Here is a 24,681-nt window from a genome sequence, read left to right as displayed (position 1 = left end):
TGGGAATTGCAGAATTCGGGGTGAGGAGGAAGGGTTGTTACCAGAGAGGGGTCTGGGCACAAGCAGGGGCTGGGATATGCAGGCAATCCCCCCTGCAGCAGGAGTCCAGGTGATAAGGGGTGCCAGAAGTTTCACCAATGGAATCAAGAACAAACCATGCTCAGCTAAAGGGAGGTGGAACAAAGAGACAGCATCCCGTTGCCTGAGGGAAGAAATCACTTCTATTTCTTCTTAACTTTACCCACCCCAGGCACTGCTTGAGAGGAAACCTTCCTGAGTGATATAGGTGATGTCTCTTCAGAAAGCCTAAAAATAGCATCTGAACAAGCAGTTATATAACCCAGCCAGGAAACGTGAAACCTGTACAGTAAAACGGTCATGTTGGACATGCTGCTGTTCACTAATCCACAGCCATGTGGTTGTACACATTTAGCCAAGAAGATGGCTGTCAAATTTTTGTCTGAAAAGGTGGAAAACTTGCAACTAAGTGAGGGGTTGCCCAGCAATAACTGCTCATTCAGTATGAGTATCTCATCAAGTAATGTAAAAACTACTGCAAATGTTTAACTGCTATCAAGGACACCTTGGAGCAAAACTTCATCCCATCTTCATACTAGATCACAGTACTTCCATGGGATTTGATGTTTTTTTTTAATCCCTCTCATTTAACAAAACTTTGATTCATTAAGCAAAAACAGACCCAATTTGACTTAAAACAAAACAAGGGTATAAGATCCCTAAATCTATTTTGGAAGCCAAAGTGAAAGCAAAGTCTTCACATCTGCCCTGAAGGCTGAGAGTACAAGGATAACCCTACATGTGAATGCTCCCAGGAAAGGCTTTTCATTCCTTTCCACTAAGTTCCTGTTACTCACCTTTGTTATGAGTCTGTTCAAATTCTCCTTCCCCATGTAAGAAGTTTGCTGGGAAAGCACAATCTCTTGTTTCTGGATGATGCTGGTCAGGTTTGTTTTGCAGCTCTGATATTGCTTCAGGAGCTCCAGAACCCTTGCACACTGTTCTTGGCTATTAAAAAGAGACCTATTAATCATGGCCTAAGCATAAAACTACAGCCTGAACCTCCTGCCTGCTTCCTCCTACATTCAAACATGTGGGGAGTTTGATTATTATGTTTGGATGAGAGAAAAGTCACCAGTAAACTGAAATACAGTGTGCAGCAGATACCACAGCAGCTTGGGTGGTGCTCAGTGGGAGATGCCACTTCACCCCAGCCTTTGGTGGGATATGAAAACAGATTATTCTCACTGACACTGTGCATGCCATGAGAATTAACCAGTCCATGCAAAGCCTCTGGGCATCTTTAAAAACCATAATCAAAGGACAGGTGCCCTGGTTGATCAGCCTTTCCCAGTCCCTGCTCTCACAGACATATCAAACCAAGCTCTTTTGGTCTTTTCCTGCATAAGAGACTGTTTTCCCAGCTGTCCTCTTCCACTTGTTTCAGTTTGACCTTTCTTTTTGAACGTGCTGACATGAAACTCATAGCAAATACAGAAGACACATCATTTCAAGCAGCAGACAGGTCATTCTTCTCCAATACTTCATTGCCTATCTGCTAAGTAATGACACTGTGAAGCCTTAAAAATACACAAAATTCATGAGCTTTGGCTGCAAACTTTGATGTGCAATTCTTGGCCTAATGAGTTTGCATCACCATAATGGTAATATTTGCTACTGTATCAGTATTCCATTTGCTTTAAAGGATGGTCTAAGGCTTTTTGATTGTTTGATTTTACAAGCAAACTTCTTATTTGTACAATACTACTTTAAAATGTAGCTTTTATCCTTACCATTCAGCAAGCAAGAGCTTTGTGTCCTCCCATAACCTCTCTGTAACTCTGCACTGCTCATTTGCTTCCTCTGCTTTTTCCTCATTGATCTGTGGGAGCTTATTAACAATTTCTTGCATAGGTTTCATTTCAACAGCAGCACAATCCAATTCCTTTTCCAATTCCGTTAATGATTTTATCCTTTATTAGAAAAAAATGAAACACAGCCTTATATTAAAGTAATTCTTTGATTTGGTCCACAATGTAATTATTAAGTTCCCTAGAAATTCATCCTGAGCTCTACATGCTATATTAAATGACATCATAAAAAGTCTAATTTGATCTTGAGTTCCTGTAATTTGACACAGGCATTCAGATGAGTTATGCTGACCTCAGCACTTTGAGAAGGTAATCCAAAATCCTAGAAGGCAATTGGGTCTCTATAAAGTGAATTAATTAGTACTAAGAGTACTAAGAATTAATTAGTGCATTCTGTCTATCTTACACTGCACTTTCAGATCAGGTGCATCAGTGCTCAGCAAGGGGACCCACCTCCCTGTCTGACAGTTTTCTTGCTGAAAACTAAGATCACAACAGTCAAACTCCTTCTGTTTTCTCTTTCTCAATGGTGCTTCAAACACACACATACACAGGAGTTTAAAAGAAAGGGAAAAAATGGAGAAGGTTTCCTTATTTAGGATGCAATGGAATAAATAAAACTAAGTCCACAGCTTCTGTCAGTGCTCCACAGATACTTCAAATTTCAGTGCTCTACTGCAAAGGAGACACAGGCTGATTTCACTGAAATTATGAAATTAAAAAAGAATTCACCTTTTTTGAATAGCTGGACTTGTTGGATCCTTCAAGCCTATTTTGTTAATTCTGTCACGTAGATCCTGAATGTTTTTAAGGAGTTCACCATTTTTTTTGGAAAAAATCTCATATAAGTCTTTTCCTTCTGAAAGCACCTGTTCACATGGGGGACTATAAGTAACATTTAACTCTTCAGATAAAGACAGAACCAGGTTTTCACAGCAAGTCTTTCTCCCACATTCAGCATCTTCCAAACAGATATCAACAGTTTTCAGGCGTTCATCCAAACGTTTGGCCTCCTCTGCCATGTGAGAAACTTCTTGTGTAGCCTCTCTCAGAGCCTTTCCCTGTATTTCAGGCTGGCCTGAGGGCTCTGTGAGACACTGGATGGAGGACTGAATCTTCCTCAATGAGGCCATAAAAGCTTCCAGATCTTTAAGGACCGTCTCTCGGATCTGCATTTTATTGCTCATTTCTTCGAGCTGATTTTGATAGTAAATCATAATTTTACTTGCAGCTTGCAGGTCTATTGGATTAAATTCATCTCTTGCTGAACTATCTAGGTGTTCCAACTGTTTGCACACTTCAATCTGATTTAATATGGATCTCTGCAGCTCCTGAAATTGAGAGAATGACAAACAGTGTTAGCAAGTGAAAGAAAACACATTCAGCATTCAAGATGAACCTATGACTGAAAACCAGATTATACTAGCAGCAAACAGTATGCTAAACACAGTGGTTAAAAAACAAAAACTATTCTGGACTTCAGTGGAGGAAGGAAAAAAGAACAAAAAAAAATCAAATAAAATGGTATTCCACACTTAGGGGAATTGGATCAGCACTACCAAAAGTCCAGCAATCTTTGCAGCCATCAGACAAGAAGGAGAGAAAGATAATGAGAGTCCTGGGACTGAAAGCAGCAGGCTCTCACAGTGGGACATCAGTCAGAGCACAGGCAGGCACAGAGATGTTTATTACTCTGCCATCTTTTAGGTTCTTTAGGCTGTACTTTTGGAGGAGACTTAAATGTACTCAAAAATCCCTTGGTGGAGTCTGCATGCTCTCTGGTTACAGCCCTCAAAGAGCAGAGCAGTGTGTCAGTGTTGTGAAACTCCAGCTGAGAGAAAAGTCTGTGTCCTTCCAGCCAAAAATGGTCAGGCAGAGAGTGCACAAGCTCTCTGCCCTACAGGCTGAGAGACCTAAAGCCTCCTTCAGTGGGGAGCCAAGGGCAGACAAACACAAACCTTCAGCCCTGTGCAGCTCTCAGTGTGCTCAGCCTGCAGTGCCTGCCAAGAACAAAACAATATTCACCCTGCCTAATGGACCAGGGCCCAGGCATTAGACACTGACAGCAAGTGAGCAATTATTGCAGCCATGCAGAGCTTTCAAATCCATCCCCAGGTGTGCTCAGATACCTCAGCAGATGTGATAAGGCAGTTTAGATTAGCTCACAAATTAACGCCACATTATGTCTACGACCCCACAAAGTGATATAAGGCAGGTGGGAACACTGTAAATCTGCATCAAAGGGAAGTCCTAACATAAGACAAAACGTTCATGGCAATGGTTTTTACAGCAGAAACTACTGAGGGTCCCTGGCTGCCTCTACAGGAACAAAGACACTTAAAGCAAAGGGAGTAAAACGCTGTGACAGATTTTAGAAGGTTTGGTAAGTCTTGTTAGTAGACCCAAACTCCTGAATGAAAATGCCATGAAGCTCTCTACTTCCTAGACATTAAAACCCATTCTGGCTTGGGTGTGGTCTCTGTATCTTGCCTCACCTTCAGTTCCCTATAAGCAAGATCACTATTCATCAGATTAAACTGCTGGATATCCTTTTTCTTCAGCCGCTGATCCAATTCACAGAGCAGAATGGATTCATTTTCTATTGGCAAAACAATTTCCAAAGCAGTCCTTAAAGAGTTCACTCTGCAAGAAAGGTAACAAAGCATGAAGTGGGGAAGCAAGCAAGAAAAGTCACTCAATATTTTACAGCTCAAAAAGCCACAAAAAATAATGTAATTGACAGTCTAACAGATCTAATCCTCCTCTTCCTGAGGTCAAAGGAGTTTTAACTTGATTAATGAGAAAAGCAGTGTGAATTTAACCAAAGATGAAAGGAAGTAACAGCAATATACAGGAAAATTGCACAGTGATGTTAAGACACCTGGCTCTGTGCTTCTTGGGGAGATTCACACTATCTGCGATGTGCGTATGAACCAAAAAAAAAGAAGAAAAGCTTAATTTTATGCAATTAAAAATGCATAAAACTTTGCGGTATTTTCTAAAACACACACTATTCCCTTCCAACAAACACATTAGTTACAATGAACCATTCCCTGGCTAATATCATAAAGTGTTATTTTATACCTGGTACTTATAATGTCCTGCAGCTCTTTCCACTCTCCTTGTAGCTTGTTTCTTGTCTCAGAGACAGCAGCCTGCTGCACTTCAAACTCAAGATTCTCTAAGGTAGATGAGATGTTTTCCAACTGTGTCCAACCAGAACTGAGTTCACCCTCTATCACCTAAGAGATAAGCAGTGCTAATTGCATGAATATGATCTGTATTACTTAGTGGACTGGGTAATTCATAAAACTACAGTTACCAGAGGCTCTTACAAAAACAGTGAAAATATCACCTGAAAGTAAGTGTACCTATTGTCTCTTTTATCCCTTTAAGACTCCATTTTCAGCTTCACACAAATCTCCAGAAATTTCTGATGATGAAAACTTCCATGTTAGATGTGTCCCTTGGCTACAGTTTATAAAGGTTTCAATAAATATGAATGTAAGAATGAAAATATCTCCACTTAGTTGTGTTCAAAAGACTAAAAACAAATGTAGAACTGAATCAAGTTCTGAGATGCTAGTTAAGCTTTGTACTCCTTTCAAGAAAGGCCTTGAAAAATTGCAGCAATAAACTCCCCAATATCAACACTGTGCCTTTGTCATCCCCTCAAGGATCTCATAAACCTAAACAAGTTATAAGTCCTGGAAAAGTTCCATTCTGCACATACACCACTGCCACTTGACGGTTCAACTCTGAGACTCCTCCAACCCTGACCACCTCTATCACTCGCCATTCCTGCTGACAAAAAAAGCTGCTTTCTGCAGGTTTTTTTCCCATTAGACCTATTTTAGCCTGCAGATAACTCAGAGCCACCGATTTCTTCCTTCAGCAACACTTGCAAAACTTCACTGCTAAGCAGGAATGTAGTTCTGCTGAATCCCAAAGCCTTGATTTCCCTTCTACTTCCAATAAACCTGCTAACAAGGATGCTTCTTTTCCCTTGGCAATACACCTAACAGAGAGGTGAGGGCTCTACATGAGAAAATAACAATTTAAGCACCAAGAAGGTTTTCAGAAGACAAATACTTACTTGTAGTTCTAGCAGCTTATTCTGAAGGCATGAAGTGCCCTTTATTTCATCAGTAAAGCCAGATGCTACTTTATCTCTGCTGATTTGTAAAAGCTCCTCCAGGTTACTTCTTTGTGTGTTATAGCTAAAGAAAGATGCAATCACTTTCAGAGAGAACATTACTTCTAATTTAATGGAATATAGCAGGGTATTTGCTGACCAAAAGATTACCATACAAAATAAGCACAGTCTATTGCAAATAAATATTTTAACTAAGTCCCAAATGAATGGGCACAAATGAGGCCATATTAAATAAATGAGAAATTGCTCATCTGGCTGATTTTCAAGTGTGAATGTCTGCCTGCATTCTCTAAATACAGTTTTATCAATGTAAAAATGTCAGTTCTCTAAAAACTTGCCAAATTTTTTTAATATGAAGTTATTAGTAAGGCAGGTACAGACTATTCTAGCCCAAGAAAAGAGCAGAAATAAAACTTTTATGTTTTTAAGTGCTCTTGCTGCAAAATCCTAATGTTTGAAGCATTTAATACTCTAGTGCTTCCTTAGCAGTTACAGAGCAATATTAAGTAAACTGTAGTAGGATGAGAACAGAGTGTTGCATAGCAAAAGTGCACCCTATGTTGGATACAGTCAATTAATCTGTGAATGTCTAGCATAGACATTATTAATATTAAATATAATATTAAATATAATATTAAATATTAAGACAGAAGTATTTTAGTCTTTAACAATTACCTCTCTAATAAAGCTGTTATGGCCAAATCACTGTTGTCCTCAAATTTTTCTGCACAGCTTTCTCCATTGTGATGTTTCACATCTGGTTCCAACACTATCTTTGCAGTAGGCCTTGAGGTCTAAGTGAAAATAAAAAGGTTAACAGTGACCTCCACATCATGCTGTGCAATACACAGTGAAACCTAACAGACATCTGTGCACTCCTGAAGGAAGGAATTGCTTGATGTGCCCCAAAGGAGATGAGAGACGCCATTCATGAATACAAGATGTGTTTAAACTCAATCATGAACCAAAAGAGCAGATTTTTTAATACTTGCATCCAGCTCATTCATTCTTTCCACAGATACAGACAAATGCCTCCAAGTCTCCATTATTTTCTCACTCTCTGTCCCCTGGAACTTGTTGAAATTACTGGGACACTTCTCACTTGAGTTTCACCTGAAAATCATTTATAGCAAAATGCAGTGCAAGGCTGGAGACTCTCATCTCCTCGGGATGCCCAGTGCTGTTCCTTGCATGTTAATTGTTAATCTTTACTTAGTCTACATTCAAAAGCACAGGGGGCCTGAGGTCCAGTAAGAGAAAAACCACTTTTTCCTTTTAGCAATGACCTGCCTTTGACAGAGCACTGTTTTTTCACAGTAAGTCTCGACTTCTTACCTCCTGTACAGAAAGGTTATCAATTTGTTGAGAAGAACCAGGCTCTCCTCCATTCTCAGAAGCAATCATGGAGCTCCTACAGTTTAAAAGAAATTTCATCTTCAGAACAAAACATGAAATACAAAGGGGAAAAAAAGAAATCCTACCTAAAAACTGAAAACATTACAGTTGTAATGCAGGGTAATTACTGTACTTGTTACTTTACGAAACTTAACCCTAGGTGTTTAAATGTACAGTTGTCCACAGTAATGACCATAGCAATGTACTTGGCAGCACATTTACACTATCACAAAATTTATCTGTGTAAATGATTTATGTGAAGCTACAGGACATTGTGCCCTCAGAAACCCACCCTTTCTGAGGGGACTGTCCCTTCCCAGCATGAGCCAGCAGTGCCAGGGACGTGTCTGCCACAAGTTGTTGAACCTTCTCCAGCTTCTTTTCACACTCTGCAGTGAGTGTTTGTATCCCTGGGACAGCTTCTTCTGACAGCCTTCCCAGTATTTTAAGGTCTTCTAATGACTTTTTAAGTTCTCTCAGGCTGCCTTCATGTGAAAGAGAGGCCTAAACAAAGAAAAACGATATAATAAACTCATGTTAGGTCATGAGGATATGCAATTATTCTCATACATTATTTTCTACTTCCATTACCTTCTTGGATGAGTGCACTTAGAAGTGTAAGCTGTCAAACCAAGAAAGACACACTTATTTTCCCCCGATTCTTTCTCAAATAGACTCAGCACAGAAATTAGGATTTCTGGCAACGTGTTCCCCAGCTTTATTCAAAAAACCACACTGACTCCTCCTTGATTTTGAAATTCATTATACCACTACAATTTTAACTACTTTGGTCCCAAGCCTTCTTCACCCTGACATCAGACAGACACGTCTCACTGACTGCAGAAAATGTAGATAAGAATTATACTTTCAAGAGTGAAATCAAGATATACTAAAAATCTGGAAAAAAAAGGAAAAAAGGTAACACCTACTTAACAAGGAGATAATTCTAAAACTCTGCAAGAACACTAATATCTGCAGTAAAAAAAGATGAAGAAGTAATTTGGGTGGCCTCTGTCCCGTGTTTACATAACATACAGCACAAGAGTCCCGTTCCACAAGCTCAGGCTGCAATAATGTACCTAAAAAGGAGGAAGAAGGACAGCAAAGCATCCATAAAGAGAGGCAAGTGAGCAAAAAAGGAGTGTGTCAGGTACCTCATGTTCCTTGATGATCCCTTTAGTTTTATCCATACTTAGGAGTTTCTTCTCTTTGCCCAATTGCTTATTCATTTTTTTAAAAGTTGCATTAAATTTCTTTTTTTCCCTTTCTACCATGAGCTGGACATAGGATACCATTTCATGACGAACTGCCTGCGAAATTCAAGACACATTGTTCCCATGAGATGGTGAGAGAGTATTACACAGCAAGTAAAAACCTCAGAACATAATGTGACAAAAAAAAGTGTCTCTCCAATATGCCAGGCCTAATGAGAACAGGCAGTGGATTCTCCTTCCTGTACCATCTCACCTCCCATCTCCTACGAACATCTTCTGCCACTACCAGCTTTTCATGATCAGATGAAATATTTTTCAGCTGTTCTGCTGCTTTTAAGAATTTGTCAAGAACTTTGTTGTCCAGAGCATTAAAAGCTTCCTGAAAAAAAACAAAAAAACCAACACCAAAACATCACAATGAAAAAATAAACAGAACCGAATGTAACTTCTTTACCTAATAAAATTACATTGGGCATTTTTGGGTCTGATATCCCTTTTAAGAGATCCACATTTTGAGATGGGGCATTTCATTTACCAGTCACCCTCTGGGAAAAAGAGGAGATTCAGTATTTATATTCACATTTTAAAGACATGTCCAAGAATTCAGACTTGTGGTTCTTGATGGGAATCTTAATTATTGATCAGGGAAAAAAAATGGCTGTAGTTCAGAACACAATGATTTCTATGGAATGATGGAGTAATTTAGGACAGGGCACTGAATAAACTGCCACACAGATTTATGTTTCTTCATTCAAGTTGTCTGCCAAGTTAATACGTGCTGACAGTGCTAAATCAGAAAGCTGAGAAAAGCATTAATAGCTACCAGAAAAAAAAATGCAGATCTTTTTCTCACTATGGTACCTTAAGACTTTTAGAGACCACATAGCACTAAGAAATACTCTAATTCAACTGGTTCAGAAAACAAACCCACCTCATATCTTGAAATACATTCTTCAGGACTTAATTTTTGACTGACAAGTTGCACAGCTTTTGCAATGGAGGCCTCAAGCTCTTTCTGGGATTCTTCAAAATTGAACAAAGCCTCCTTTTCTGATGGTCTCTTCTCAGATTTGGACAACATGTTGTTCATGTCACTCATGACAGCCTTGGGAGAAAGAGACTTTTCAGAGCATGCCTGAGTGTCAGTAATTACATAACGCTATTGCTTCATCACATCACTCAAGTTTTTCAAGTTGAGATACTGATCTTTGAAATGTTCTAGATTTTGTCCTGGCAAAAGTCTAAAAGACTAATTCCAACAGCATAAAACCTTTTCTACTTTACAGGACTGATAAGGAGTCTTCCTTATCTCTAATTACAGCATTCTGTGATATCTCTGTGTGTACAAGGTGGAGTAACAATAAAAAATGAGTACCTGTATTTTGTCTCTGGCTTCTTTAATTCGTGCCTTCGTGTGAGAATGCTGTTGAAACACCTGACCTGGAACATTTTGCATCAGGGATTGCAATATCTCTTCTGCTGCCACAACTTGTTCTTGGCACGAGGTTCCTCTTGCAGCCAGACTCTGGTTGAACAGAAAGCATTAGAAGCTTTTACAGTGTTTACTTCTTTTTGTTTAAATGCACTGGATGACAAAGACAACTTTGACCATGGATGGTCAATATTTGGTCAAGGAAAAACCTTATACTCCAATTATGGCCAGGGTATTGCACTGCAAAATCTCTGTGAGGAGAGAAAGAAATTTGCTGCCATCCACAGGGGATTCTGTTTGCTGAAACTATTTCTTTCTGTCGATGCAATACCTCCCCTGTCTGTGCCTCAGAGCCAATTAGAAGTATTTTTCAAACACATTCTCCCATCCCAACAGCTTTCCAAATGAATGTGCAAACCACACATTTGGATATGCATCGTCTGATCATGAAGTCATCCAAAAGTAAGCAGATACCAAGGCTCAGATTTTCCTGTGGTGTTCAGTGCTAAAGGCAGGAAGCAGCTGGGTGTTCTGCATGCAGGAGCACTGTGCCATGTTTGAATATTTATCATGAAATGTCGTTATTAGAGCTGTTCTGATCTATGAATATTCAACACATTCTCCTGTTTGAAGTTGCCAATTAGCATTCTTCTAATGATAATCAGTGCTTTATTCTGGTTCCTGACCTATAGCACTGTAGGTAACAAGCAACCTGATCCCTCCTGCTCCCAGACATGAAGATACAATACCAGCCACATTTTTGGAGCCTTTATTTCATGATGTTTTTTGTTGCTTCATGGTTTTTAACAAACTAGTGTCACACTGCAAAATGAGGCTTATTTTATAAACATATGCCTATGATTACAAAAAGATGGACAGATTATTTTCATTGTCTCACACTCCTAAATCTGTCAACTACACAGTGCAGGAAGGCACAAACCAACAGTAAACTAACACTGATTCTGGTTCACAGTTATTGTAGGTAGATTTGACGAACTGAACAGTATTTCTCTTTAATTACAGCAGTTAGACAAAGGAGCTTCAATGAAACATCCTTCTGGTGGTAACTTTCACATTAGGTTATCCAGGCCCTGTTGCAGAAATAGTAATGGCAACATAAGACAGTGTTTCAGCTCCTCCAGTGGAAAGCTTGGCATCTTTAAGTCTCACCTTCACAGGTGAAAACAATAAATGAGATTTTGTATTGAAGTTGCTGAATATACATATTTTATGTATATATTGAATACATATTTCCACCTTGCCATCTGCTGGAGGTTGGCGGGGAGTAATCCCTGGCAGAGAGATGTGAGAAACAACAGTGGCTAGTAAAATTTCTTGTTAGAAATTAATTTGTGCTCTTTGTGAATATTTAGAGCAACTGCCTACAAGCTGAGATTCCCACATTACCCCACATGCTGCTGAAAATACTTCAAGCATCGCAGTTTTTGATGGGCAAGCCTTGAGTAAAGCCAGGTTGTCCCAAAACTCCTCCCTGCACTGGAGAATAGATGATAAAAGCACTGTATGACATGGGGGAATTCTCAAATTGGCAACTTGTGAATTTCTAGTCTGCTCCAAAGTGCTGTGCTGGACAGGAGTAATTAATATCTCTCAAGAAGAAGCTGCTGATCAGCGGCACCCACAGCACTTCACTGGCACCTGCTTGTCATCTGGACATTCTGATGTTGGAATATTCATTTACAGCTCATCTAGGAGCAATCCTGAGACGGAATATCAAAACACTAACACTGTCTTGACTTTTTACCAGTGTTACAGCACAAACTTACATCAATTTCTGCTTCACTGATGATGGCTCATTTTACCCCAGCCACAAATCCGTGCTGAAATATGAGAATCTGATGACTGAGTATTTTAAGCAGTATTCTCACCTGCAAATGTTGCTCTGTCTCAGGTTCCACAGGCCCCTCGTGACTGATCTTGCCAAGCAGACATCCAGTCTCTGCTGCCCAGCTGTCCACCTCTCCAAGCAGCTCCTCTATTTTCTCAAGGCTCCCTGGAAGTTCCCTGGTCTTCTCAGCAGCATTTGAACTCTCTTCTCCAAGCTATAAACCAAGAGCAGGGTAAGATGTTCATTCCCATCACCAATGCATGTGTCTCTCCACTACCCTCCTCAAACACAGTCACCACTTTGGTTGTTTTCCAGCTTTAGCACCCAAGAGGGATCAAAAGAAAAATAAATGCCAAACATACTGGTAAATTTATGTGAGGCTCAGTTCCTCAATCCTGAGGGCACGTGGGACAGCACAACTTGAGCCCATATGTCCCCTCCCATACAAGCAGCCACAGCCACACTACTAAGGAGAATAAACTCCTGGGCTGCAGCATCTCCCAGGTAATGCCAAGAGAGCAACAGTTGGTGTTGGCCAAACCAAGATCAGGAATTGTTCCAACAATTTAATGGTACTGGCAGTCACAGGCCAGAGCTCAAGCATTTGGCCTTGCCTTTTGATATACAAAAAAAAATACATCTGATAGGCATAATGTCCAAAGCAATGCCAGAAAAATAACTTCTGAAGTCCTTAAGACCTGTTAAGGTGCAAGAAGCCTCTCTATCTTTAATTCCTCAACATATTTCCTAAAAGCATCTCTTATTAAGGGTTTCTCTAGCAAACCCTGGATTTTCCTCACCCTTGGGAGTATGTTTGTTCTGATTTTACTGCACTCTCACTAAGCTCACCTCCTACAAAAATGTAGTCATTTTTTCCCACCATTTACTGTCAGAGCAGTACCTTTAATAAATGGCAACAAAAGGCTTGGAAAATTAAGAGCTCTAGTATTCCCAGGCAGAGTGAAAATGTCATTCTTGTGAAAGCATTCTAGGAAATGTAATATATGTAACATTAGGCAGCTAGTATAGGAATTTACAGCAGCCTCAAAACCTGTCAAGTGAGCTGGTGAAAAGTTGTACAACCTCAGAAATATCTGTGCAGCAATAATTCCTTTCTGCTAGCTGAGACAAAGATTGTAAAATTTAGCAAAAGCTCGCAGGAGAATCAAACTCTGCAATAAGGTTTCCTTTTATAAGTGGTTTCTAAAGTTCAATTAAAACAATGAACATTTTCCATCACATTATAAAGAGTATTTAATAACCAAGTCACAAAGGCTTGGGATGCCTCTGTGTATTCTCTACTCCTCCTGTTTTAAAACTGGGAATATTGAGCTGACTGGAAGACTGATGAACTTCTGATTAGCAAGCAAGTCTAGAAAATCTGACTTGGAAGGCTGCATGGCAAAAGAGTCATATGAAACTAATAACTCACAAAGTGTGTCCTCTTGATGAACTTGGCCCATCTCCTGTTCAGTTTCTTCAGCTCTTTGGCAATATTTGATCCAACTTGCTCTTTGCTGACTTCAATGAGGTAGTTTCCAGCTTCATTTAAGGAACCATGAATTGAATTCCTCTTTGCCAGGACCTCAGCAGGGATCTAGACAGAGGCATTGAAATCATTTAAAGCAGAATCCCATCAAAAGTTTATTTCCAAAATGAGGAACACAAAAACAACAAAAACAGCCACTGTCACAGATAATTCTTTCCTTCCAGGAGGCTTCCATCTGTCATTACAAAGAGAAATTCAACTACATACCTCTTTTGGATGCTCATTTCTGTTTTCTTCCAGCCACATCTTTAATAAATTATTGTTTTCTGTATAATTACTCCAGGAGGACAGGACTTTCTGTAGGGTGGTATTTACATTGGAAATATAGTCTTTGCACATGGAAATCTTTGACTCCACTGTCTTAAAAAGTTTGCTGATTTCTTGAGGGTCTCCGGCTAGGACATCAAACAGAGATCATCATTACACATTTGGAAACAGGGAGGTTAATTAAACAGAACCACTATTTACACAGAACAGCAGATGGAATTAAAACTGGTAACAGCACATCAGTTCAAAACAGGGGTCTTCATATCAACTTATGTGCACAAACTTACCTAAGTCAGGACCAAGTATGTTTTTGCTTTTTAAATCTTCACAGATGTGAGTAGCAGTTTCTAATTGTGCTTCAAGTTTCTTCTCTTCAATGAAATTCTGCCCAAAGTGAAAAGTAACTGACATGGGTAACAGTGAACCACATAAAACTGGATAAGAAGTACAGTTGGGACACATTTTTTTTAAATTTGAGTCTACTACCTACAGGTTAAGCAAACTGAGCAAAGCCCACCCAGCAACTTGGCTGCACCCTTTAGTCTGGAACAGACCTGTCCTTTTACTTGGCTTGTGCAGAGAATAACATTAATGGGAACGTTCATTCCTGAATGCCACTGCCTGAGCCACAGCCCTGCATGAGTCAAAAGGTTACAGCCTTAGGGCAATACTGAGAAATAGCATCAGTGAGATGATCAAGACAGGTAAAATTTAGTCACAAAAGTCAAAGAAGTGATGAAAGTGAAAGGTGAGTTTCCCTGCACAGAAATATTGACATGCCTAGTTCCTGTCACAGACCAAGTAAGAGTCAAACTGGAGGTGGAAAGAGTGAGAGAAGAAAAATGGGAACAGAGGAGGAGACTTGTGCTTTGCACATCCATCCAGGGAATGAAGGTTTTTAAGCCCTTCTCTGTCTGAGCTGCATCTCACCCCAGAGCTCCCCACTCCTCCAAGAGTCCTGCCTAGCAGGCTACAAAACAAACCTGGGCCACCACATCACCACTCAGCCAGGACTTCATATCATGGGACCAGAAAGAGAGCCAGCAACAAGCCCTAAACTCCCTGGGAAAGCTCTACTTTCTGACAGCCTGAGCCAGACCATGAACCACAACTGTAGAAATAACATGATAATAAGCATTTATGAAACCAACTGAATCAACAAATGTGGCTCAGACCAACTCTGTACTCCCATCTCACCACAGGGTAAGGCTGACACTGCTCAGGAAAACCACTATTTGATACAACCTCTTGTTGCCTCCTTCTACAGTTCTCAGGCTGGTGAAACTCCCACTAATTTAACGAGGGATTTGCCAATCTGAAAAGCTTCTGAGGAACTCTTTAGAAATGTCACTAAGATGAAATCCACATTCCCATTAACTGGAGATGAGGCAAAACTGATGGCATCAGCATTTTCATCTCTGCCCTTATTCCTGATGCAATTTCTTTGTCAGTATTTGGGGTCAGATAATCCATCCCCTCCTAGAAGACTACATGTTTAATAACTTGAGTCTGGAAGCCGAACTAAGCACAAAATGTAATAAACCAGGAAAATCCATATTCACCATGAAGCATAAGGAGGTAAAGGAGCTGGGAAAAGGAAGAGGCAACAGCAAAAGGCAGCACTGTGAATAATGGTTGCTTTTGAAGACAACAATTCCTAAAACTATCCCAGAGAGGTTTCTGTGGACTGGAGCTAGGGAAGAGCTGCTACTGCTGGGTCCATAAATAGTCTAAAAAGAAAGAAATCTTGACAATAAAAATGGGCAGAGAGAAAATTACAGTTGTGGCTTCCATTATTTCTCCAAACTGAAGAAAGAACTCTCATTTAGAGCAAAATGGGAAGATGTTGGCAGTGAAGAAAGTTTCTGTGGAAGTCTAAGTGCCCTTCTTTGCACAAATCCCAGCTCTCACCAGCCCACCATACTTCTACCAACTACCACAGTCTCTTTGGATGAGGAAGACAAACTGGAGTAAAAACAAGCTGGGAAAGAATTACTGTCAGGGTATATATCTTAAACTTACATTCCAATTTTCCAGCAGTGATTCCACAGACTCTTTGGATCCATACTTCATGTCCCAGATATTTAGCTTTAACGTCACCTCATTGGCAATAGCTGAGCACAGTCCATAGTGGTATTCAAGAAAAGTGCTGCAGTTTGTGAAACGAATGTTGCTGAATCTACAAACAGAAAAATTATCCAAAAGTTGTTTCATAACCATTGGATCCACAAGGCATTAATGTATAAGGTTTTTATCTTAAAAACTCAGAATTACATACATGTAAATATTATTTTGTTATGACAGGAATAAAATTTTAAAATAACAACAACAGTTCAATTTTTTTAAGAAACAATAATTTTAGTCAATATTGTCTGTTCAAAGTATGAAAAAACTTAAATGCCCAGAAAAGGGGCATCTGCCATCTTTATGTTGAAGCATCTCAGGCTATGGATACACATTCACTGGCCCTGTTTGAAAATATTCCCCAAACAGATATTACAAGCTGTAGAAAGATGAAAATCCCCAACATGAGGGGAATTTTTACATTCAAAATATTCAAGTTTCCTATCCCTAGTGGATGTTTCCTGCCCCACTAGGAAAGGGCCTTTGTAAAGGTCCTGTTAATGAGCTCTACTCTGTACACATAATTAACATTCATTGCATCAATGAGAGATCCCTGTGTACTCCACTTGATAGTCTGTGCTTTGGTGGGAAATGCTCTTTTTCTGCAAGGGATAGATAAATTATGGAGCTTTGTTAAATATGAGCATCACAACCTTCTTTTCATTTCCTCTAATTTCTCAGGCAAAACCAATGGCACATTATTTTCATCTTCATTCTTAAATGACTGAAGGGTGTCCAAGTGAGAATCAAAACAATCCATCAAGCCCTGGGGAGAAAAAGACATAGAAAGACACTCATTTTTTACGTAGTTATTTCATCTGGGAATCTGCAAGTCACCTGCCATTAGGGTGAGAGCTATCAAGAACTAGTCAGCACAAGACAATCTTCCAGTGTCTTTACTCACTAAAGTGCTGTGGAAGTATTTACCTCATCACCTTCAGAACTGCATAGTTAGTGCAGTATTACCTCATTTCTCGTGCCACTGTGCATCTAGTTAAATGAGCCTACACTATTCCTGCTATCAGCATTTTCTGCACTTTCACTGTCATCTTCGGGACAAAAGAGCATCATTGTAACAGTTTCAGGATACGAAGTTGTTCTTTGCTATGTGTTAGCAAAGATTGAAAGCTAAACCTGTTGAATAAACCTGTTAATGTCACTTGCTTTATAATTCATCTGACTGCTCAATAAATTTCTGTCTAATACCATGGTGTCAGCACATCAAATTAACCATCTGATGGCCAGTATCACGTGATTGGGGAGTATTTCACAGCCATGTGACTCGGCACCAAATTCCCTATGTAGAAATAAAATATGAAATATATTGCACACAACATAAGTGTATTTGTAAATGGCATGTAAAGAAATATGCTAAAAGTTCATTTCTATGTAATAAAACTTGCTACAAAGCCTGTTAATGGAAATGGCTAAATCCTCAACCACAAAAATGGTGCACAGATTTTAAACATTTCATTTTGTAACATTAATACTATACCAGTCATATAGTTATGAGCACTGGTGGGTAATTCCCTACACCTTAAGAGAAAGTAAAATTTCCCTTATAAAGGCACAACCCTGGCAATTTGATTCCTACATGAGACATACTGAAAAGACTGACCAGAGGAGGGAAGGACAAAGATTCTCAGCAGAATGTTTTCCCATAAGGACAAGGGGATTTGACAGAAATTGAGTATTACAGGTTTCTTCTTCTCAAGGAATGTAATGATTTTTACCTATATAGTCAAGGGGAGAAATTACACTCCTTAACAAAACAACAGCTCTATCTTTGTCTCATTCCTAAAAACACTTTTAGCTACTGCTGTTGCACAACAAAAATCTTGGAACAAATGGATAAAGGCTGGCAAAGATGTTACCAGTTAAAAAGCCATCTCTCATCAGAGAGTGACTAGCAACAGTACAAAAAAGTGGTGTTATAAAGCCACTTGCAAGAACTGACACTCCCCATTCTTTCAATTCTCTTTAAGAACTTGCCACAAAACCAGCAAACTTGTTCATAAAAACCCAAAGTATGGCATTACAAGGACCAATAGGCATCAACACATCGGTTCTTCAGAGTTTTCAGTCTCAAAAAGATGTTTAAATTATTCTCAGTGCAAAGATTTCAAGATCAGAATAAATAACTTGCATGGTACTGAGGTATCAAAATATCTCCTATTGCCTTGAATGGAACTACAGAGTGATTCAGCAAATATTTAACTTCAAAAAAAACTTGTTGAACTCACTGGAATGTAACCTTGACTCAAGTGCTTTTCTGAATAGGTATGTATTAAGCATAGATTAAAAGATAAGGATGCAATTACCCCATGTAATTACTTAAACAAACAAGTTGCAAGAGCCACATAAAAAAGAATATCATCATTTACTCATTCAGGTAGTACTCAAATTTAATCTCACCCCAGTGAAGCCAGAAACCTTCCTTATAGACCCATGCAGTTATTTAATTAAACTCATCATTCTTCAAAGGTATGCTCAGAAGAGCTTTTCATCTTTAGAAGATAAACACATGCACACCACCTCCCAAAACGTCAAACAGCAATTCCATAACAAGTGCTTTGCTAGGCCAAATTGAACCAGAATGTTCCTTTGTGATCAGCATACCTTAAATATTACAATTATTTCTCTGAAGACAAACATGGCTTTAAATGGGTCCTGCAAATCAGGCAAATCTTCTGCCTGCAGCCGTTCTACCTCCTGCAGCCAAGCCTCGATGCTGTGCAGAGGGGAGGGCAACATCTGGTCCAGCTTCGCTTTCCACTCGTTAATCTTCAAAAGGAAAACAAGGGATTAAATTTCTCACTATTACTTTCTTCCCCATCCCCAAGATACTGATAAAAGCTGCACAAACTGACACCCCAGATGTCCCAGACACCCACTCCCCCACGTCTGGCACCATTCAGAAAAGGAGCTTCCAGTGAAGGCAGCTGCAAATCAGTTACATTTACCTGAAACCCAGGTATGGTCCCAGCCTGTAACCTCTGTAACACCACAGACAATTTGGTGTTACCATCCTTGGCTGGTGACCACCTCAAGGCCCAACAAATGGGAAATTTATAGTAAAGTAGTTGCAAAAATAAGAGGGGAACAGAAATGCTCTGACAGCTTTCCATCATGGTGCTGACAGAGGAACATCTTTTCCAAAACCACCAAGTACCAGCATGATCCCAACGTATCCTCATTTGCAGCAGAGGGATCTGACACAGCCAATCTCACTGCAAAGCACTGACCAACCAGGTCTCCCTATACCAGGATCTGTGCCATGGGAGAGAATATATTAACAGACTTTTCCCAGATGCATCACTGTCTGAGCCATAACTATGTCCCAAAATAACCTTTTAAGCATAAGTAGGCCAAAAACTTCCATCAGGGGAGTGCTCAAAGAAAACCAGATGCAGGGAATTTTCTGCAGACATCTCACGTTCCTGAGTTCAGGAGGCAGAAGGATAACACAGTCACCTGCTGCCTCCTTTTAGGCACCGAACACCACTCAGACTTTCTGGACTTCAGGTTCAGAACACCTGTTTTATCATTCCAAATAAAGCATCACCTCCTCCCTTTCCCTGTGTGAGTTCCTGGATAGACTTAACCTTCCTCATCAAACATGGTCACACTGGTAACAAGGTGAGTGAGAAATGCCTCTGACCTGAGAGTTCACTTTATCCCACTCTTCTCTCATCTGCTTCTGGCCTTCACTTAGCTCAGCTTCACTTCGTTTTGATGACAGCACAGGCAGAAAGGAGTTTTTTTCTTGGTTAAATCTTTCCATAAATGACATCATTTCCTAGGGATAAAATAAAAGAGTAATTCACAGAAGTCTTCAGATGGAAGCTCATGCAGCCAAGTATTGCCTTTGAACACACTGGGATGACTTCCATTAACTTCAAAGGGTGTGATGCATGCAAAGGCAAGACAGCAGAGGCACACGTTTCTCCAGGCAGTATGAAATTACAGGTGCCATTCCCTAAGCCTGTGTCTAACATAACGTCAGTGCAGTTAGAACATGGTTCTCCCCTCCCAGCAAGAGAAAGGGAAAATTCCTTCCCTCACAGTTCCCCATGGGCCATTTTATTACAAACTCTAGCTACAATATAAAACCAAGGAAATTTTACTTCAGCACAACATACAGGCAACATTTCAACTACTCTTCTACACCACTAGTTGGGTAAAACCTTCTGTTGTATTTATCACAGAATAGTGAAGGCCCTGTAAAGGGCCTACATGCTTGAATCTTCTGCAAGGCTTCAACTACATCAATTAAGACACTACTTTACTGTCTCCAAAGAAACTTGCTCTGCTCAAAAAACAAGTAGTATTTATCTTTTTCATAATAGAAAGAATTTTATCCTACCTTTCCTTCAATCATATTGAAGGCATTTACCAAATTCATCGTCAGACTTCCAACTTTTGTTTAAAAGTTTATTTAACACTTCAGTTTAGGCAATGAAGATGAAAAATGCTAAAACTATTCCCAGAAACAGCTGCTTTTCACAGAAGCAGTTAAATATGAAATGCAACATACCTTGCACTTCTGGTAATAGGTTTCATTCTCTCTATCGATCAGCAGCTTTGATAACTTCTTCTCCTGTGCAGCCAACCAGCCCAGGGCCTCTCTGACTTTTTCCTGGTAATTAGAGCAGAAAATTTCATTTTTCCATTTTGCAAGCCTGGTTTTTAATTTACATTGTGCCATAAAACAACACTTACTGAGCATATGATAGAGGCTGTTCAAAGCTTCTGAAAAACAAATTCCTGGGGAACTGATGAATTTTGGGAGAGGCACTATTACAGAGCAAGGCCAAAGTTCTAAACTTGGCATGTGGATATGTGAATGCATCAAAAGTAGTTCCTGACTGTAGTCCCACTAAAAGGAGATTATCAGTATGGAAATTTGTGAATAACCAGTTAATACATAAACTCCCATAGGAGAATACAGAAAATAGAAAATGTGATTTTCCAGTCAGTGTGATCCGAGTGTGACAACTTTTGTCCACTTGATATGAAGCTACTCCATTTAAAGCTGGTTGTTCTGTGTATTTGCAGATCAGTCTGTCTCTACCCCAATATTTACACAGACTTCAGAGCACACATGAAGACAATCAAGCTTGAAAATGTAACAGTTAAATAAAAAAATAACCTGCACAGCAATTCCACTTATATGATCAAAACTCTAACATTAAGTCTTTTCTACCACACAGGAGCATCACAATGTTCACTACTGGGTTATGTCATTAGCAGAATCGGAGGGTACTCTGTTACTGACTCAGATTATAAACTGAGAAAAAAAGAACTGGTAGTCTCGGCATCCACAATGCAAGTCCATTTAAAAATGCCCCAGTGATAAACCACAAAACATACCTGCATGTCTTCTTCAGACTCAGGCAAATTCTTGGAGTATTGCAAAAACTGAGCCACATAAGTCATGATTGATTTTTCATCTGGATTCATAATGTCAACATCTACAAGAGCCAATACAGCATTTACATAATTATGCAGCCTTCCAGGCCTGATCACATAATTACACACTACACTGCAGTTATTAAAACACATTACCATAAACATGTTTATTTTGCAACAGCTCACTTAACATACCATTGACAGAAATTAATATGTAATGAACATTTTTTCCTTGGGAATATTCTCATACAGCATGATTAACTAATAAAAAAGTTTCTCCCATGAACAGGAATGTTTCGTATCCTTTTTTCTGCATATTGTTCCTGCGGTTGTTGCCAATTCAAAAATCATAATTCCTAAGTATAACTGATTCTATAAAATAAAGAACCTAAGGTTTGAGCATCACAGTAAAGAGCAGTGTTAAATTTCAGAATTAAGCACTGTCTTACCTTATCCCTTATTACAATTCAAGACATACAGGATTATATTAATATTACCCCTGATAATGAAGATTTAGAAAAAGCTGACCATTTACCTTCAGGCTCCAGAAGCCGTGGGATATTCAGCTCCAGTTCTGCAATTCTGAAAGCCTCTTTCAGGTTTTCTTTATTGCTTCTGGCTTTTGCCTTCTCCAAATCCACCAGCCCTGGCCGTAGGGTTTGGATGATGGCTAAGAAAGCCAGTCCACTCCGCCAGCTCGACTTGAAGTCAGTCACGTTGACAGAGCTGTGCCTAGCCCAGAAATTATTAGAAATCAAATGTCAAGCCTTCTGAGGAAACTGGCTAAAAGTACAAATTTGGAAATCATATATAAGGTTAGGAAAATGGAGTATGAACCAAATCCAAGAGAAGTTTGCCACTGAAGTTCTGCAGAAGCAGAGGCAGACAACAATACAGCCAATGCTACCAGTGGCTGCAATTATATATTTTCATATTATTTTTGAAAAATTACTCTTTGTGTGTGCCTTATGTTGCAATCTGAAGACAAAGCCTTTTTGATCCGATATCCTTTCTGAGTATCACCTTCTTGCTCAATATCTATGCATTCAATGGGATGGAAAAACAACAAGCAAAGCACTGCAGAACACATAAATAAATGTCTGTAAGAACACCAAGAACTGGAATCACCTCTGGCATTTTAGACAATCCAGACCTTAAAAGTGACATATTACCACAGGAAAGTATTTCTTTTTCTCTTATTCAGTTTAGTGTTTTTAAAACATCTTCTATTAAGTGGTGTCTGGACACTGTGGTGAGGTGCCCAGGACTACAGGTCAATTCTGGGACAATTTTCCAAAACCAGCCTGTATGAGTATGTTACAGCATAGAAAAGATGTGGGGTTTAGGGTGACCAAATTTAGGTACAAAACAATGGTCAGGACTCCAAAGTTTTGTTCCTTTACCAAAAACTACAGGATTCACAGATAACAAAATAATTCAATGTAATGACAGAAATGATACTACAGACCATACAGCAATATTGCTGAAAAACAGGCAAAAGAAAGAGGAAGATTAAATGGCCAAAGAGATGGTTTTTATGTGCCAATTACTCTTGTTCTGATAAGACACAGCTAAAAGGCACATTTCAGTGCCATGCTCCTAGAAGAAAGTGTCTGATGTGCTGATGAAGGCCTTTGTCTCTCACTAATAACATGGAATATCAGTAGGGTGTTATTAGAACATAAAGCAACCAAAGAGCTGGAGAGAAAAGACTGACATTACTGTAAAACATATTTGAAAGCTCTGGAGTGAAACAGCAGCGCTTGAAAAAAATGTAAGAGGCAGAAAGTCTGCTCCTTGCAAGAAACATCTGTGTCTGCTGCAGATTGTATACTGTGAATACTCCCACTGAAAGCAACTCTGCTATCTGTACATAAAGCAGAAGGAAATACCTTTTTAGAATTAGGCACTAGGACCTGTAGGATTAGGATCCTTCTTGGGGATCATGCACTGCTTTTACAGAAAGACATAAGATGTGGGAATCATAGAAATGATACATTTTCCATTTGAAAAGAAATTAATTATTGAAACTTTGTGAAGTAGTGTCAGTCATAAGTATTAAAATGAGCAAATCATTTAAATATTTGACTAGATTTATCAGACAGAAGCCCCTAAAAAAGAAAAGCCAAACAACCCAAATTGCATTGCTGTATTTTATTAGTAAGATGACCTTCACTTTATTATACTTAAAGGGCTCATGTCAAAACGTTTAGGGACTGATTGATGCTAAAAGTATTGGTAAACACATCTGAAATTTAAAGGACTTTCTTTTAAGCTGTCACTAAGCAATATTAGAACATCATCACGTTCAGAGGAAAGCAGTAATACAAAATCTAGCACACTATTCATAAGTCTTGGATGGAACTTACAGTGAACACTGTTCTTTGGCCCACAACAACAGAGCCTTTGTCGCTGACATCTTCCATCGCTCCTTAATTTTAGCACTTTTCTTAGCTGATCTGCTTGTCTTTGGAGAGGAGTCAACAGCACTTGAACAATCAAGTGAAGGCTGATTGTAAGTACAAGCAAGTGTCCTGGCCAGTTCTTCAATCTATCAGAGATGACAGAAGACTTAATCAGGCTTCAGTGAAAAATTACCAAGACATCAATGGCAGAACACCATTCAGAAGGGACTCAATCACAGCTGTAACAGCAGTTTCCCTACCCCCCCAAAATCAGATTTAATCTGTGAAATCTGAACTATTCCATGCTGAATTCCCATCTTTAGGCAATTTCTTGGCAGGATATATTCTCCCAAAGACTTCCACGTTACAGTGTGGGTACCAACAATGACACAAAGGGACCTTCTCACTCCATCTTTACTCCTACCAGTGGCAGCAGCTCGAGGCAGCTGCTTTCTGCTGTCAACTCTGACATGTATTAGACATGCTTGGATTTTGCCTCCTCACACAGGGTGCAGGAAACCTACTTGACAGACCTCAGAGATCTACATTTGGTTAAAGAAGCTCTTTTTAGGTAAAAAGATACTGCATAGGCTTATGTGCAGCACAATAAGCTTCAGCACCAAAATACCCCTACCATGAAAAATGTTGGGTAAATACTGTTAGAAAACTTTGTTTCTTTGCTTCTTATTGTATAAGAAACATGACCATGACAGCCTTCATGGTATTTCAGGCACCTGGTACTAAAAAAAATAGTAAGAACTGTACACTATAAGCACAATAAACACTGAAGAGTGGGGCTGAGGGAGATGGATGTGAGCAACTTCACACTATTTGCTCCATTTGGAGCTTAATCAAGACAGGCCTTAGACAGGAAAGGTTTAACCTATTTTTTAACTTGTTACTTCAAGAAAAATCTCAATCTTTCCCTCCTACCATTTGCAGCTACATCCTGTTTGTCACTGCATCGCTGAAGCAGCACTGGTGCATCT

The 24,681-nt window shown here is 39.4% G+C and overlaps 1 protein-coding gene across 4 annotated transcripts in view; it reads right to left on the bottom strand.

The window, feature by feature from the left end:
• SYNE2 (spectrin repeat containing nuclear envelope protein 2) overlaps positions 1 to 24,681 on the bottom strand; it is a 181,876-nt gene that overhangs the window by 127,760 nt on the left and 29,435 nt on the right. For all 4 annotated transcript variants that reach the window (XM_071557344.1, XM_071557346.1, XM_071557347.1 and 1 more), the window contains exons 7-31: positions 23,657 to 23,838; positions 21,823 to 22,019; positions 21,249 to 21,349; positions 20,413 to 20,514; positions 19,537 to 19,674; positions 18,495 to 18,659; positions 16,529 to 16,641; positions 15,774 to 15,930; positions 14,039 to 14,135; positions 13,692 to 13,879; positions 13,368 to 13,532; positions 11,976 to 12,149; positions 10,030 to 10,179; positions 9,586 to 9,759; positions 8,908 to 9,033; positions 8,595 to 8,750; positions 7,733 to 7,944; positions 7,381 to 7,456; positions 6,721 to 6,839; positions 5,986 to 6,109; positions 4,974 to 5,131; positions 4,385 to 4,532; positions 2,622 to 3,220; positions 1,812 to 1,991; positions 876 to 1,026 (exon numbers count right to left, since the gene is read on the bottom strand). In XM_071557344.1, the coding sequence (XP_071413445.1) occupies positions 876 to 1,026; positions 1,812 to 1,991; positions 2,622 to 3,220; positions 4,385 to 4,532; positions 4,974 to 5,131; positions 5,986 to 6,109; positions 6,721 to 6,839; positions 7,381 to 7,456; positions 7,733 to 7,944; positions 8,595 to 8,750; positions 8,908 to 9,033; positions 9,586 to 9,759; positions 10,030 to 10,179; positions 11,976 to 12,149; positions 13,368 to 13,532; positions 13,692 to 13,879; positions 14,039 to 14,135; positions 15,774 to 15,930; positions 16,529 to 16,641; positions 18,495 to 18,659; positions 19,537 to 19,674; positions 20,413 to 20,514; positions 21,249 to 21,349; positions 21,823 to 22,019; positions 23,657 to 23,838 (4,152 nt within the window). The remainder of the gene's footprint in view (positions 1 to 875; positions 1,027 to 1,811; positions 1,992 to 2,621; positions 3,221 to 4,384; positions 4,533 to 4,973; positions 5,132 to 5,985; positions 6,110 to 6,720; positions 6,840 to 7,380; positions 7,457 to 7,732; positions 7,945 to 8,594; positions 8,751 to 8,907; positions 9,034 to 9,585; positions 9,760 to 10,029; positions 10,180 to 11,975; positions 12,150 to 13,367; positions 13,533 to 13,691; positions 13,880 to 14,038; positions 14,136 to 15,773; positions 15,931 to 16,528; positions 16,642 to 18,494; positions 18,660 to 19,536; positions 19,675 to 20,412; positions 20,515 to 21,248; positions 21,350 to 21,822; positions 22,020 to 23,656; positions 23,839 to 24,681) is intronic.

This window comes from Pithys albifrons, chromosome 6 (assembly GCF_047495875.1).
Source record: "Pithys albifrons albifrons isolate INPA30051 chromosome 6, PitAlb_v1, whole genome shotgun sequence".
Classification (NCBI taxonomy): domain Eukaryota; kingdom Metazoa; phylum Chordata; class Aves; order Passeriformes; family Thamnophilidae; genus Pithys; species Pithys albifrons.
This window is presented reverse-complemented; position numbering and strand designations above follow the sequence as displayed.